This window comes from Bison bison, unplaced genomic scaffold, assembly GCF_000754665.1.
Source record: "Bison bison bison isolate TAMUID 2011002044 unplaced genomic scaffold, Bison_UMD1.0 scf7180017864066, whole genome shotgun sequence".
NCBI lineage: Eukaryota > Metazoa > Chordata > Mammalia > Artiodactyla > Bovidae > Bison > Bison bison.
In genome coordinates this window covers 453,677-471,265 of record NW_011494638.1, presented here as the reverse complement: position 1 = coordinate 471,265, position 17,589 = coordinate 453,677, and the positions used below count along the sequence as shown (strand labels likewise).

The 17,589-nt window shown below is 39.1% G+C and overlaps 1 protein-coding gene across 1 annotated transcript in view; it reads left to right on the top strand.

The window, feature by feature from the left end:
• Nucleotides 1–17,589, top strand: part of MYO5A (myosin VA (heavy chain 12, myoxin)) — a 142,935-nt gene that overhangs the window by 34,963 nt on the left and 90,383 nt on the right. Inside the window, exons 6-11 of the mRNA XM_010836839.1 lie at nucleotides 3,315–3,458; nucleotides 6,529–6,610; nucleotides 7,235–7,342; nucleotides 9,154–9,260; nucleotides 16,021–16,286; nucleotides 16,913–16,994. Coding sequence (XP_010835141.1) covers nucleotides 3,315–3,458; nucleotides 6,529–6,610; nucleotides 7,235–7,342; nucleotides 9,154–9,260; nucleotides 16,021–16,286; nucleotides 16,913–16,994 — 789 coding nt within the window. The remainder of the gene's footprint in view (nucleotides 1–3,314; nucleotides 3,459–6,528; nucleotides 6,611–7,234; nucleotides 7,343–9,153; nucleotides 9,261–16,020; nucleotides 16,287–16,912; nucleotides 16,995–17,589) is intronic.

Below are 17,589 nucleotides of genomic sequence, written 5' to 3'. Positions count from 1 at the left end.
TAATAGTTCTTTTTCCTCTTTAATAAATTGTAGTTGAAGATTTCCATCTCCATTTAGTAAAGAAGAATAATGCACTCAACATGTCATTGAAATCAGTAGTGAAATCAAGACCACAAAACTTCTTTCCTTTAACAGTTTCTTGCTGATTGAAATGAAAAGAGCATTAGGGAGGCTGTTATAAATACAGTACTTGTAAGGCTGATGAAACACTTAGGGGAAAGGACAAAAGGCACTATTTATATCCAGAACCTTGTGTCCATATCGGGTTAAAGGCTTAGAATCATATAGTTTTATTTTTGAAAGGGATGCTACTGCTCATCTATTCTAGAAGCTGAAGCTGAATGGTTCTATGAAGACCTGCAAGACCTTCTAGAACTAACACCCAAAAAAGATGTCCTTCTCATCATAGGGGACTGGAATGGAAAAGTAGGAAGTCAAGAGAGTACTCTGTTACCTGTACTCCAGTTACTTGGAGTAACAGGCAAGTTTGGCCTTGGAGTAAGGAATGAAGCAGGGCAAAGGCTAACAGTGTTTTGTCAAGAGAATGCACTGGTCTTAGCAAACACCCACTTCCGACAACACAAGATATGAGTCTATCCATAGACATCACCAGATGTTCAATATTGAAATCAGACTGATTATATTCTTTGCAGCTGAAGATGCAGAAGCTCTATACAGTCAGCAAAAACAAGACCTGGAGTTAACTGTGGCTCAGGTCATGAACCCCTTATTGCTAAATTCAGACTTAAATTGAAGAAAGTATGGAAAACCACTAGGCCATTCAGGTATGACCTAAATCAAATCCCTTATGGTTATACAGTAGAAGTGACAAATAGATTCTAGGGATTAGATCTGATAGACAGAGTACCTGAAGAACTATGGATGGAAGTTCATAACAATGTACAGGAGGTGGTGATCAAAACCATCCCCAAGAAAAAGAAATACAAAAAGGCAAAATGGTTGCCTGAGGAGGCCTTACAAATAGCTGAGAAAAGAGAAGTGAAAGGCAAAGCAGCTCCTTGGGCTTTGAAATCACTGCAGATGGTGTCTGCAGCCATGAAATTAAAAGACACTTGCTCCTTGGAAGAAAAGCTATGACAAACCTAGACAGCAGAGATATTACTTTGCTGACAAATGTCTTTCTAGTCAAAGCTATGGTTTTTCCAGTAGCCATATAGAGATGTAAGAGTTAGACCATAAAGAAGGCTGAGCATCGAAGAATTGATGATTTTGAACCGTGGTCTTGGAGAAGATTCTTGAGAATCCCTTGGACTGCAAGGAGACCAAACCAGTCAATCCTAAAGGAAGTCAATCCTGAATATTCATTAGAAGGACTGATGCTGAAGCTGAATATCCAATACTTTGGCCACCTGATGCAAAGAGCCGACTCATTAGAAAAGACCCTGATGCCGGGGAAAGATTGAAGACAGGAGCAGAAGGGGATGACAGAGGACGAGATGGTTGGATGGCATCATCAACTCAATGGACATGAGTTTGAGCAGGCTCTGGGGGATGGTGAAGGGCAGGGAAGTCTTCCGTGTTGCAATCCATGGGGTTGCAAAGAGTCTTACACAACTGAGCCACTGAACAACTACTGCTTGTCTGTTCTAGTCAGTTAACACATGAGGACACTAATGCTCTTCAGAGGATTAAATGATGCAAGTTGGTGGTAGGGCCTGCTGTGATACCCAAATCTTCAGACTTGTATTTCATTTACTCCTCTACCATTCTTTGCTATATGTTGATATACCTTATACTTAAAGACAAAAGGATCTGTTTCAACCCTGGCAATTCACTGCTTCTTCTCACAGAGTGTAGTGATTTTGGCAGGTCCACTCCACACTCTGAGGAGATCCAAGGGAGGTGACATGTGGAGGTTGGGATAGGAGTTGGGAGGGAGGAGAAGCTGTGGACCACCCTCTCCCAGCTCGCGTAGTTGCTGGGGAAGGTGCTGAGGACAGTGCCCCGGAAGCACTCATTGACTCTCACTGCTCTGCCACTGCTACCACATGTGACCTCATCTGCTCTTTGACAGAGTGTGTTGTGTTGAAAGAAAACTTTGCATTGATCCATTAGTTTCATTTTCTAAACAAAATAAAATAATAGGAATATATGGAGATTCCTCTATATATTGTATATGGAGATACACAAATTTTTGTTGTGCATTTTGTAGTGTCAAGTTTTGCTGAAAAAGTAGTTTCCAGCCATTCTTTCCATCTTTAATGTTAATCTTAAATTTAGCAGTGTTCTCATTGTCAGAACAGAATAGGATAATACCTGTCATATTCCAGAGACTAAACATGTTTTCTTTGATTGATCAGAGATTCTAATGTGTTAACTTTTGTGGCTGTGCTACTACTGTTTTTATCACTTGTGTTTGTATTGCCTTTTTTTTTTTTTCTTATATTGCTTTCTTAATGCTGCAGAACATTCTCATATGTTTCTGCTGCGGTTTCAGTGTACTAATCCTAGTAGTCACAGGCTTTGCATAGGGAAAGATATTAATTATATGAAATTATCTAATTAAGTGTTTAATATATGCACTGTGTGAACCCTTGCTTTTCTAACTGTAGCATGCTTTTTGCTTTGCCTTGAAGGTAAAAATTATAGAAGCATGTCACCTAAATCAGAAGGCAGTGCATATGCCATTTAAGTGTTTAAGATTATAGTAAAAATTTAGCACAAATTTACATTCTCTACATTCTGTAGCAGATGTCTCACAAGTTAGATACCACTATCAAATTCAAAGCCAAATTTTACTGTCTCTGGTTTCTGAAAATTGCTTTGAATTGAGGGGGTAATTACTAACACTCCACTAATAAGCAATCCAGCTGAAACAAAGAGACCCTGAACACCAGGGCAATATTTCCAGGAAAATATTAGTTTGTCTTAGCCAGTTTATTTACATGAAACAGACTACATTTCAAGAAATCAAAAACTTAGTTATTTAACTAGGATGGCTTGTGCCTAGGCAGCCCCTGGTCCCATCTGTTCTTTTCCTTTGCTGACATGAATGAGTGTGTTCCATGCCCTCTTCCATGGTGAAGACCTCCCAACCGCTGGCCTCCTGTCTGCTGTTTCTGAAAATCACTTGTGTGAAAATAACAAGGCTGATACCGACTATTAGTATATACCTGTGTGATTGTGCAGTGACAAAGCATGCGATTTGCAGAGGCAAAATTGGTTCTGTTTTTAAAAGAATCACTTTTAAAGGGTTGTGTTCACCTCTGTTCTGTCTCTCCCTGAACACATCTGTTCATGTCAGGGCATGAATTACACTTCTAAAACCGTATTTTTTTCCCCTTGTTTTTCAGTCAATTGGAAATGCTAAAACAACCAGGAATGATAATAGTAGCCGTTTTGGGAAGTACATTGAGATTGGTTTTGATAAGAGATATCGAATCATCGGTGCCAATATGAGAACTTACCTTTTAGAGAAATCCAGAGTGGTGTTCCAGGTAAGCCAGGCCAGTATACATACAGATTGCTGTATCATTCCAGAGCTCACTTTATTCCCAGATTCTCTTGAGCATGTTATGTCAGTATTACTACAAACTACATCTGGACTGAAACATGTGAAACAATGCCTGTCAGAGAATATCCCTTAGACTAATAGTCTTGGGACTGGACAGTGATTTAGGTTTAATGATTTTTGCTGTTTCCTCCAGATGCTTGTACGAAAAGATTAGTTAAGAAGAGGTGCTGATAGTTTAGTCTGGTCTGTCACATTTCCCAGTTGATAGGGAAGACATTGGTCTATGCTTCAATGAGTTATAGCTTGAACTCAGTTCCAAAAAAATGTTCTTGACCTTTTTCCTTCCTTCTTTTCTTTCAGAATATGGTATTGTTTAGGTAGAATGTTGGGAGTTAATAGATCCTCATAACTCAGTTGTGAACCACTGTCAGAGAACACACTCAAGTCTACGTATTGGTGTAAGACTTTCATTCACACATATGCTGTTAGTCCTTTTGAAAGCAGGAGTTGGGGTGGCTTCCAGGATCTCAGTTCCCCAACCTGGGATTGAACCCAGGCCTTGGCAATGAAAATCTGGAATCCTCCCCACCCCCAGGGAACTCCTGCTCTTACTCCTTTTTTATTTGTAAATGGGAAACACTATATATTACAACACTGACAGACATGTTTATGCTCAGGAAATGTGGACTTAGCACTGGAAAACTCCTAGTATAGGACTCCTGGTGACCCACTGCAAACTGTGACATGGGGTTCCTCTAGCTCCTTCACTGGACGCCTGCCTCGTGGAGATTCCAATAGCCCTGGCCCTGCCATAAAGCTGAGTCTATAGTTTCCATCACACAAGTCTATTAAGGTTTAGAACGTGTAGGAAAAACATACTGAAAGTCATGAGTTTGGGCAGCCTAGAACTATTCAGGCTTTGACTTTAGGGATGTGCCTGATTTATGGCTACCTAAATGTAATACTGTGAACTGTGGTGTTGGAGAAGACTCTTGAGAGTCCCTTGGACTGCAAGGAGATCCAACCAGTCCCTTTTAAAGGAGATCAGTCCTGGGTGTTCTTTGGAAGGACTGATGCTAAAGCTGAAACACCAATGCTTTGGCCACCTCATGCGAAGAGTTGACTCATTGGAAAAGACCCTGATTCTGGGAGGGATTAGGGGCAGGAGGAGAAGCGGACGACAGAGGATGAGATGGCTGGATGACATCACTGACTCGATGGACGTGCGTTTGAGTGAACTCTGGGAATTGGTGACAGACAGGGAGGCGTGGCGTGCTGCAGTTCATGGGGTCGCAAAGAGTCAGACACGACTGAGCGACTGAACTGAACTGAAATGTAATACCTGATTTGTATAGTAAAGCAATAGTTACCCTCCTCCATTGTTCTCATATCTAGATACATGCAGAACAGTGTTATTGTATACACATGTATGCTTGAATAGGTTAAAAAAATATTTAGTAGGCAGAAGAAACAATGGGGGAAATATATGATCTAAGAGAAGACTGAGTCTAAATAGTACAGATTTGATTGATAGGTAGACGATGAAAGGGAAAATTGGTATGGTGACCAAAGGCTAGTAGTGGGGCCTAACCCTTCTTGTCTAGAAACTGTGAAGCAATTCTAGCTCTTCCCCAACCGTCAAGCCTATATAATATTGAGGATGTTTGGTTATATCAAAGTGAGTCAGACAGAGAGTACATATTTGATATTCCTTCATGTACAAAGATTATCAAAGCATTTCTGTAGATTCCCCAGCTTTTCTAGTTGTCTGTGTACTGAACCCCCTAAAATATTGCCTGAAAAGTGAACGTGGCTCAGTCGTGTCCAACTCTTTGCGACCCCATGGACTATACAAGTTCGTGGAATTCTCCAGGCCAGAATACTGGAATGGGTAGCCTTTCCCTTCTCCAGGGGATCTTCCCAACCCAGGGATCAAACCTAGGTCTCCCACATTATGGGAAGATTCTTTACCACCTGAGCCACAGGGAAGCCCAAGAATACTGGAGTGGGTAGCCTATCCCTTTCCAGCGGATCTTCCTGACCCAGGAATTGAACCGAGGTCTCCTGCATTGTGGGCAGATTCTTTACCAACTGAACTATGAGGGAAGCCCTCTTATTGCCTATTCGTGCTTATAGTCATTGGTATATTGTTTTTTTGTTTAGGGTCTTCTGTCCATGTAATAAGTTTTCTTTACCAGACACCAACCCCCATTATGCATGAAACCTGACCTTGGCCTTACTTGCTGTATTCTTCTGTCAACTGAGTTCAGCTGGTAGAGAATCTGCCTGCAGTGCTGGAGACCTGGGTTCAATCCCTGGGTTGGGAAGATCCCTTGGAGAAGAGAAAGGCACCCACTCCAGTATTCTGGCCTGGAGAATTCAATGTACTGTATAATCCATGGGTTTGCAAAGAGCGGACACAACTGAGTGACTTTTACTTTCACTTTCTGTCAACTGAATACACTGCAGAATTCAGGAATATGATGATAGAATATAAGAATTAAGTTTTGTATGAGCAGTATTATTACATTGTATTTTGAAAGTATATATGTGGAAGAAGGCAGTCAGAAAATACTAAGAAATGGTCTTAGAATTGTACACAATTTACCTTCTATTTGAAATATATTTTTATTGATTTTTAAATATATAATCTAAATTGATATGGATGATGTAGTGCATTTGTGGATTTCTTACAAACAACTACAGTAGATGGTCCAGTCTAAGATACGGGAAAGATGGGACTTTTTTCCCCCAGAGTGTTAGGAAGACCATGAATCTAAGAGGTACTGTGAGAAAATATGAGTATTGGGCCAACAGAGATTTTACTTTCCCCAAAAGTCACTGATCTCTTATGACAGTGCCATATAGCAAGCTGTTTACTAGTTTAAAAAACATTACTATCACAAATATTATGTTGAATGTGACTAACAGATACACACACACAGATGCACATAGTTAATAAATCACATTTCAATAATCATAGATATTAAACATAAAACTTTTCTGAGTTTTAGATTAAAATTCTGTAATTGAAAACTCTTCTTATTTCAAAGGCAGAAGAGGAGAGAAACTATCATATCTTCTATCAACTTTGTGCCTCAGCAGACTTATCTGAATTTAAAGTGCTGCGATTAGGTATGAATATGACATTAGATTTATTGTGCTGGTATTATCTTCTGTTTATTTCCAAGTTCATAACTTTACTTCTTAAAAGGAAGATTATCTTGTACTGAAATATTTATGGATGAAATAAGAGGTCTACAATTGGCCTCAAGATAACCATGGGATGGATAAGGGGTAAGTGGCTGTATAAATGGAACAAGATTAGTCTTGAGTTGATGCTTGTTTAAGATGAGTGTGATGAGTACACAAAGGCTCATTATACTAGTTTCTCTACTTTTGTGTATGTTTGAAATTTGCCTTGTTTAAAAGGAAAGAAAATATAAAGGAGTTTATGTGGTAGAACCATATGAAGTCTCTGATGAAGAAAGGAGGAAAGTGTTTGAAGAAATTATCCTAGCATGTAGATTGAAATAAAACCTTTAGGAAAGGACTATTCACTTAAACTCTACAAACATTTTGCTCCATTATTTAATTTGAGTCTTGTATTAAAATGTAACTAAAAATACAGACAGTCAGACTCCAGACTCTATAAAATTAATTGTGCTTTCACTGCCTCTAAAGCAGAGTGGACATAAGGGTAGAAGTCAAGGCCTTTTCATAGACTGCAAATCTTTTACAATTTTTCCTTAATTGCAGGAGATGCAAATAACTTTCATTACACGAATCAAGGTGGCAGTCCTGTGATTGAAGGAGTAGATGATGCCAAGGAGATGGCACATACCAGGCAGGCCTGCACTTTGCTAGGTATGTAATCTTATCCTTGAATTCTTGGGAGCAATAGCTCTCTGACTCAAGCAACCTTTGATTTGGAATATTGGCTTAGCTACATATTAAGTGGTGAAAATTTGGGGGAGATTTAACTTTTTTTTTTTTTTCAGATTTAACATTCTTCATAAAAAATATTTGGGCATCAAATGGGCATAGAATTTCTCTTGGGGATGATGGGAACTATACTGAAAATATGTTATGGTAATGATTGTACAACTTTGTAAATTTACCCAAAACTTTTGAATTGCATGCTTAAGATGGATGAGTTTTATGATATGCACATTATTCTTCAATAAAGCTATTTAAAACATACGTTCACGGCTTCAGGGGAAAGATATGGGACTGTTTACTTAAATTTTTACAAAATCTGAAATGTAGAGCTGAATGGAATGGGTTTCTATTCAGAAGCTTATATTTTGTAGGATTTTTTTGTGTATTTGTTTTTTTTTTTCATTTTGGGTGTGTTTTTGTGGCCTGGAAATGTGGTTGAGCTGGCTTGGTGACAAAATAATGTATTACATGTAGTTTATTTGTTTCTGAAATGGCTCAGGTCACTCTTTTGTTTCTAGATTTAAAAAAAATATATTGGATCTACATATAAATAAATTGACCTTTAGAAATGTAGTATACAACTTTTAGTGCTGAATTATTTATTTCAATGTCAGCATATGAATAACTCTAAAGTCATACATTGGTATTTTGAGGAGTAACCTGAGATGAGTTAATTTAATTTAAAAGTATTGCTAATCAAAAGTATTCTTGCCTGGAAAATCCCATGGATGGAGAGCCTGGTAGGCTGCAGTCCATGGGGTGGCTAAGAGTCGGACATGACTGAGCGACTTCACTTTCACTTTTCACTTTCATGCATTGGAGAAGGAAATGGCAACCCACTCCAGTGTTCTTGCCTGGAGAATCCCAGGGACAGGGGAGCCTGGTGGGCTGCCGTCTATGGGGTCGCACAGAGTCCGACATGACTGAAGCGACTTAGGAGCAGCAGCAGCAATCAGAGTATGATCCAGGAAATAATTTTAATATTTTTGCTTAAACATAATATATATCTAATATTCTGGAAAAATCTTACCTTATTGAAGAGTGAAGTGTCATCTGGTAAAACACCAAGGGCTGCCCTGCATTCTCATCCTGCCTGATCTTTCAGGTCCTGCTCTAGTTCTTTGTTTACTCACTTGTCAGGCTGGGGCATAGCACCAGCCTGAACATTTTTAATTGTGTGGTCTCTTTGAATTATTCTTGGTCTGTAGTTAAAAGAAGTGATTGAATAATTTGACTTAAAACAACCTTACTGAGCCACAACTTGCATTTAGAGTAGAGCTAAATAGTAGTGTTAGTGAGATACTTAAATCGTGTGATGAATTTGTTTAGCACTTACCATGTGTCACACAGTGTGTTAACTTTACTAAGTGTATTTTCTCCTTTAATGTTTACAAACTCCCTTTAAGATAGTCTCTAATGTCCCTGTGTCTCATATCAGAAACTAGAAGGGTGAAGGTGTCTGCCCATGTGAGATGGCAGGTCAGGAGCAGAGCCCGGCTTCCAGCTGAGGCCTGTCTCACTGCACAGCCCATGCTCTAAACCACAGTGCTAAAGTGCATCATGTGTAAAGGTCAACAAAGGTAAAAGTGTTGTTAACTATGGCACATTATAATGTGTACAGCATCTGGCAGTATTCAAGTGTTAAAAATTAAACTCTTAAAAAGTTAAATTATGTGCGTTAATTGTTTAGTTCCTATTCTGAAATTAATCACTGTTCATTTACTCTGTTGTTTCAGGAATTAGTGAATCTCATCAGATGGGAATTTTCCGAATACTTGCTGGCATCCTACACTTAGGCAATGTTGTGTTTATGTCTCGAGATTCAGACAGCTGCACAATCCCTGTGAGTTCAGAGCAAGCTTCCTGTGATGACAGTTGATTTGTGTTTTAGTTTTGTTGATTCTTTATGGAAACAATGTGTTTGAAGTCTCTCTATTAACTAACATTAATAATTATCAGAGAGATAATTACTGGAAAGATACACTGTCTAGAGTAGAATTTTGAACCGTCGATAAAGAAATGTGGATTCAGATCCCTGGTTCACGGTGATTGCTTGTGTGTGTGGGAGGGATGGGGAAGGAAAGAACTTGGGTATATGTGTGAGCTGTATAAACAGAGGTGGGAAATATTCGATGTGAAAGTTGGATTGGTGAGTCTACAGTGAAGAGCTTGTTTGGCCCATGACACACATACTAGAATTGATAAGTTTATTTGTCCTGTGGAATATGGTTTAAAAGTTACTGAAGAAATTGTTAGCAGTGATTACTCCTGGGAAAAGGAATTAGATGACTGGAGAGATATGGTGTCTTCACTATGATTTACATATTCTTCCCCATGTAGAGATGACTACACACTGAGAATTAAAATTCAATTCATTTGTTTAAACTGTAATAAAACCTAACAGTCTCAGAATGTTCTCATTGGCATTGTGATTTGCAGTATTTTCTGATCACCCCTATCAAAGGTCACACACAATGCACACTCACATATACATGTAGATACTTATTAGGTGTTTTTTTAACTTTATTAAAATGGAGGCAGTTTTAATATAATTAATTCTTTTTCCATCTTGCTTCCTCAAGGGTTATAATAGGAAACAATTCTGAGATTTATGTTTCACTCTTCAGACACCCAAGTTGATATTTGCAAATCTACATGTAGATGAATTCATGTGACTTAAATTTGGGTAAATTAGACTTTAGTTATACGAGACAGCAAAAGAGACACTGATGTATAGAACAGTCTTATGGACTCTGTGGGAGAGGGAGAGGGTGGGAAGATTTGGGAGAATGGCAATGAAACATGTAAAATATCATGTAGGAAACGAGTTGCCAGTCCAGGTTCGATGCACGATGCTGGATGCTTGGGGCTGGTGCACTGGGACGGCCCAGAGGGATGGTATGGGGAGGGAGGAGGGAGGAGGGTTCGGGATGGGGAACATATGTATACCTGTGGTGGATTCATTTTGATATTTGGCAAAACTAATACAATTATGCAAAGTTTAAAAATAAAATAAAATTAGAAAAAAAAAAAAAAAAGAAATACATATTTCAGCATCTCCGCCTGGGTTCAATCTCAGCTTTACTATTTATGCACTCTATGTTTTGGGGTGAGTTACTTAGCTTCTCTGAACCTTAGTTTCCTCATTTTTAAAATAAAAGAGACTTTGTTTTTTACCAGTTTTGGACTAGTTGCTGTGATCGCACTTCATGCTGGATAAATTATATTCTAAAAATATTTATAATAAATGCATAAGAACTTTAATAAATACATAAGAAATATTTAAATGTATATATAAACAGAGTGAAAATAGGAACTTGGAACAGAGCAGAAGCACGGACTCACCTGGGAGTGTTTGCTGAACCCAGTGACGTTGAGCTGTGGTTTTCTAGCCAAGTGGGGTGCGGAGGACAAAAAACGGAGCCCCAGGCTCCTACAAACAGGGGAGCAGGAAGGCAAGCTTTTGCTAAAGTTGAGACCCTAAATGGGGAACATGCTCACCACCTCCTCCAAGAGTACAAAGAAAAATCAAGTCTCTAAACTAGGTGGGGGGGAGGAGGGAGGGCAGAAATAGTTCCCTAAAAATTTAGAGCAATGAGCTTTATTTCCCAGTTTGTTTTCATAGTTCCTGGATGGTCCCCAACAGCAACATACATAAAACTTGGCTTAAATTGATCCTGGATTGGTAGTGCCCTGGAAGCTTGACAGAAGCAAATGCAAATCCATCTTCAATCCAGGCCTCAACAGAGTCCCATGAGAAGAGTTACAAGAAATACTGACTCATAGTCAAAAATCTCAAATCTCATGATAAAACAAAATAGAAAGAGCTAGGCAAAACAACAGATAGCAGTCAAACCTGCTAAGAATGCGGAAAGAAATTAATAGCAGATTTGACACAACTGAGTAGAGAAGTGATAAGCTGAAAGACAGACATGAAGAAATGATCCAAAATGCAAGATGGGACCCACAGATGGAGCCCTTAACAATAGTTAAAAGAGATGAAGAATGGAGTAATAGAATCTAATTTTCATCTAATCAGAATTTCTAAGGGAAAGAAAGAAGAGAATGAGGCAAACAAAATGTTTGAGGAGGTAATTACTAACAAATTTCAGAACCTGTGAAAATGACACTACACCACAGATTTGGAAAGGACAAAAAATCCCAGATAGAATAAATAAAAAGAAACCCACCTCTAGGCTCACCATAATGCTACCATAGGCAGAGAGAAAACTCTTGAAACACAAAGAAAGATAAGACGTACTAGTGTTGAAAAAGTAGCAATTAAACTGATTGCTCACTTCCCAACTGCAGTAATAGGAGTCAGAAAACAGTGGACCATCTTCAGTGTTGTAAGTAAATAATTACTAACTTAGAATCATATATCCAGTAAAGATATCTTTTTAGAATGAGGAAAAGATAGATGTGTTTTTGGACAAATAGAAACTTGTGAAAATTTGTCACCAATAGGCCCTCACTAAAGGAAATATTAAAAGACATGGTTAAGACAGAAGGAAAGTGATCTGGATACAAGATGTAAAATTCCAGAGGGAATGGTGAATCAATAAAAAAATGGGCAAAATTTGATTAATTAAAAAAAATAATTATTATGAATTGAGCTTCCCAGGGGGCACTAGTGGTAAAGAACCCACCTGCCAATGCAGGAGATGAGATATAAAAGATGCAGGTTCTGTCCCTGGCTTGGGAAGATCCCCTGGAGGAGGGCATGGCAACCCAAGAATACTCCAGTATTCTTGCCTGGAGAATCCCATGGACAGAGGAGCCTAGCAGGCTACAGTCCATAGAGTTGCACAGAGTCAGACACAAATAGTGTATTGGGCCACAAAATACTTTTTACAAAAAACTCATTACAGAGGGAGAGGTAGTAGAGAAACCTCACAGACATTCCCATAACCAAGCAACCAGTCAGCATCGCATGAGTTCTGATGCAGCATCCTGAGGAGGGTACCACATCTCTTCTCTAGTATTCCCACCAAAAAGGCATGCCGAATCTGATCATGAGGCAACATCATACAGACCCAAACTGAGGGGCACACTACCCTTCTAAAGTATCAAGTTCTCAAAAGACAAAATGAAATAAAAGGGTGAAGAGCTCCTCAAATTAATAGAGATTAATGAAATAAGATAACTAAATTCAATGTACAAACCTAGACTGGATCCTGGACCATAGAAGTGGGATCCCGGTCCCTAACAACCCTATCCTCAGAGGACATTATTAGGTCAGTCAGTAAAATTTACTAGGTAATAGGGTTGTATCACTGCTAATTTTCTGATTTTATTCATTGTACTATAGTTATATAATTTTAGGAAAATACACAGTAGAGTATTCAGTATCAAAAGGGCATCATGTTTGCAACATGCCCTCAAAAGACTCTGAAAAATAATATGTATGTAGGAGAAGGCAATGGCGACCCACTCCAGTACTCTTGCCTGGAAAGTCCCATGGATGGAGGAGCCTGGTGGTCTGCAGTCCACGGGGTCGCTAAGAGTCGGACATGACTGGGCAACTTCACTTCCCTTTTCACTTTCATGCATTGGAGAAGGAAATGGCAACCCACTCCAGAATTCTTGCCTGGAGAATCCCAGGGACAGGGGAGCCTGCTGGGCTGCCATCTATGGGGTCGCACAGAGTCGGCCACTACTGAAGTGACTTAGCAGCAGCAGCAGCAGCAAACGTATGTGAAAGAGTGAGGGAGAAAGAGCAAACTTGGTAAAATGTTAATGTTTAAGGAATCTGGGTGGAGGGAATACTTTGTACTTTTCTTGCAACTTTTCTGTTAGTCTGAATTTAGTTTAAAATAAAAAGTTTAAAAAACTAAAGTGAATCACCATCCCTTTCTTCCTCCCAAAAAGATAATAAAGTACTGGATAGCAAAGCTTATAGATTGGGATTGAGTGTTTGGAGTTCATGTTATTTAATTACATTAAGTTAGCTAATATATCAATTCTTCTATCATAAAAACATAAACAGAAAGTGAAGCTTTCAAACTAATAAAGAGGAAAATGAACTAAAAAAATAATCCCAAAAATAGCAAGAAAGAGAAATTTTTAGAAAAGGAGGGACAAGTAAAGGCCAAAAAAGTTATTAATAGAAATAATTACAAATGAAGCCAATGTTTTAGTTAATATGGATTGTCAGACCAGTTTTAGAATTCAGGTATATACTTTTGAAAGAAGCATTCCTGGAAAGTAAAGGTACAGGTAGTTCGAAAGTAAAAAGTTGAGAAAGGACACACCATAATAGCTAGGAAAAAACCTGGTAGAGCTGCATTGATACTGGACAAAATGGACTTTGAGGCCAAAAGCAGCGCTAGAGATAGGGTCACTATGTATTGCTAGAGACGTGTATTCGCCAGGAAGATGCGCTAGTTCTAAACTTGCGTGTGCCTAATGATGTAGTCTCAAAATATATAAAGCAAAAGATTGCCACAAGAATAAAAAGACAGATCTGTCTAGTGGGATATTACTGACTTCTCTCAATTACTGATAGGTAAAGAAGTCTAAAAATTAGTTAAGTTGTAGAACATTTGAACCAAACAGTTAATAACATTGACCTCGTACAACAAAATGGTAGTACCATTCAAATAAAATGTTTAGAGTGCTGATCCACTTCTAAATGTCACACAATTCATATATAAATGAGTGAAATAAGCTGCTTATTCAAGGGAGTTGATCCGTGTTGATGGTGATGGTGCTGATTTGTGTCTGAAGTGATTACTTGAGAGGAGGGAACATGAAAGAAAGAAGGGACTGCTTCAGTGGGAAGGGTCAGGGGAGGAGGGTGTCAAGAGACCCAGGGCTTAATGACAATTCTGACATAAACTGGTGGTGTGCTTTTTGCCAAGCTAGTCTTTTGGATGTTATGTCCTAATTTGTCAATTAGAGATAGCAGTGTTCACCCTGCCTGTTCCTCAGGAATGTTATCATGCAATTGAAACATGTGAGTGAAGATGTTAAAAAATATAATGTAACATGAGTTAAGTTAAATAAGTATTTTTAATTTATGAATACTTTTCATGCCTACTCATGCAAAACCTATGGAAGACATTGTAGGGGATACAGGGATCCCTGTAGGTAAGGGGTTCCCAGCCTCCAGGATCTAATGCCTGATGCTCTGAGATGGAGCTGATATGATAGTAACAGGAATAAAGTGCACAGTCAATGTAATGCTCTTGAAGCATCCCCAAACCATTCCCCCACTCCACAATCCATGGAAAAATTGTCTTCTACAGTCAGTCCTTGGTGCCAAAAAGGTTGGGGATCCCTGCCATAGATGATGCAGGGGGTCCTTAGATTAGAAATACTAGTCTAAGAAGCCACACAAATAACTATTAAGTTGTCTGTTTATAACCTTTTAGTACCTCCACCTCACACCTCCCTGCCATTGGCCCTCATTGCTCTTAGAGGAAAGACTAGCCATGGAACAGCCTCTGGCTTCATCCCCTACATTATCTCGCTCACATAACTTCAATTCCTCACATCTCTGGTTTCCCTCCCACCTCAGGACTTTTATACTAGATGTCCCCTCTACTTGGAAGACCCTTTCACCTAGTTGCTGCTGCTGCTGCTAAGTCGCTTCAGTCATGTCTGACTCTGTGCGACCCCATAGGCGGCAGCCCACCAGGCTCCCCTGTCCCTGGGCTTCTCCAGGCAAGAACGCTGGAGTGGGTTGCCATTTCCTTCTCCATTGCAGGAAAGTGAAAAGTGAAAGTAAAGTCGCTCAGTCGTGTCTGACTCTTAGCGACCCCATGGACTACAGCCTACCAGGCTACTCCATCCATGGGATTTTCCAGGCGAGAGTATTGGAGTGGGGTGCCATTGCCTTCTCCTTCACCTAGTTAACCCCTTCTTATTCTTCAGATATCAACTCCATTTCTCAAGGCCGCTGTCTCCTGTCTCCCTGAATAGGGCACATTCCTTACACATGGAATCTTAGTGTCCTCCTTTGTAGTAATTTTAATTTTAGGGAGCAATCATTTAGTTAATGTCCATTTCCTCTAGTGACTATAAGTTCTAGGAGGACAGCGTGAAAGTGAAAGTGTTAGTTGTTCAGTCGTATCCGACTCTTTGTGACCCCATGGACTGTAGCCCACCTCAGGTCCATGGAATTCTCCAGGCAAGAATACTGGAGTGGGTAGCCAGTCCCTTCTCCAGGGGATCTTCTTGACCCAGGAATTGAACCCGGGTCTCCTGCATTGTAGATGAATCCTTTTACTCTCTGAGCCACCAAGGAAGCTGGTACATGTCTATTTTTTTCTGCTGGGATATAATATATTTATAGACAAGCTGACTCATTTTCTGACTGACTAAATGAATGTGCCTGAAGATGGATGGAAATAAGTATGATAAAGAGACAAAGGAAGAGGTCATTTTTTGAAGTGAGTCCTAGAAGAGATTACAAAATGCTGCCTAGATTCTGGTTTGATGGATGATTGTGATTATCACCGATCAGCTTCAAATGTTCTTGGTGTTTGTTGTAGGAAAGAAATTGTCAGGTTTAATTGTTACCTCTTTGTTAATATTTTTTCAGTAAATTCTTACTTGATTGATCTGGTCCTAGGAAATAACACATTCTCTTTTGGCAGCCCAAGCATGAACCCCTCAGCATCTTCTGTGACCTCATGGGTGTGGACTTTGAGGAGCTGTGTCACTGGCTCTGCCATCGGAAGTTGGCCACTGCCACAGAGACGTACATCAAGCCCATCTCCAAGCTGCAGGCCACAAATGCCCGTGATGCACTGGCCAAGCACATCTATGCCAAGCTCTTTAACTGGATTGTAGATCATGTCAATCAGGCACTCCATTCTGCTGTCAAACAGCATTCTTTTATCGGTGTACTGGACATTTATGGGTGAGTGTATTTGGCTTAGTGGTCTGAGCCTTTCTTTCTAGACATTATCTAGTAACTCCAAGTAGGTATTTGACTATGTCTCCTACTGGTGAGCTAAAGGGAAAATAAGAAGAGAGTTTTTTAAAGTCTAGTTTCATTTGCTAGTTTGCCTTCTCTGGGTACCTTTCTTTAATGTTGAACCCTTTCCTATACATTTGTGCCTTTTGATGCCTAATTTTTCATCATCCAGTTCACTTTTCAAAAAAACCTTTGACATTTCTATTCCCTTCCCTTCTGTGTTTATGTAAACACAGAATTGTGAATCTGTGAATTGACAAGAGCAGTAGCTTTATTGTAATTCCGATTGTTCCCTACCTGGGGATGAATATGCCCTCAAAAACTCATACTATTGAATATATTCACATGCTGCACCTTGGAAAAAAAATCTCTGCCACTTTGCTGATGTCTATCTGCTGGGTACATATTTCGTGTTACTAACTTAGAAAGCCTTATCTTCACTGATGTGGAAAGTAAGTTTTGCAATGTTAGGGAATTTCCTATTTCTTTTTAATGTGCACATTTTGAATATTTTCTAAAAGCTATTTTTTCCTTTTTCTCCTCTTCCCATATTATTTTTGATTTTACAGATTTGAAACATTTGAGATAAATAGTTTTGAACAGTTTTGCATAAATTATGCAAATGAAAAACTACAGCAACAATTCAATATGGTAAGAATTTTCTTGCTTAAATAATATTCTGCCAAAAATTATTCTTTGAATTCCTGGTATGTGTTTAAACACTGGCTCCTGAAGTGAAGTTATGAATTTCAATTATTATCTATGGTTTAAAGCAGTTAAATTGCTGAGGAACTTATGATTAATGAATGATGCAACCTTGGAAAGATGTTTATGGTCCAGATTGGATTCAAGGTCATCTGCTGTCTGAGAACAGTAAAAATTTGGTCCAAATATATTGAGAGAAGGAAGCAGGAAGTGTGTTAGATAGTGACATAGGGGTGTGAAACTTTGACCCCAGGGATATCATTCAGTTGGTCATCCCAGAGGCTAATTATATGTGGAGTATTAGCAAGATATCAGGACAGTCTGATGATAAGACCATTGGATGGCATCATCGACTCAGTGCACATGAGTTTGAACAAACTCCAGGAGATAGTGAAGGACAGGGAATCCTGGCATGCTATTGTTGATGGGGTCACAAAGAATTGGACACAACTGAGCGACTGAACAGCAACAGGGCAAAAAAGTCAGGACATATTCTCTTTTCTACATATTTTTTATGTATTCTGTTTTACATATTCTCTTT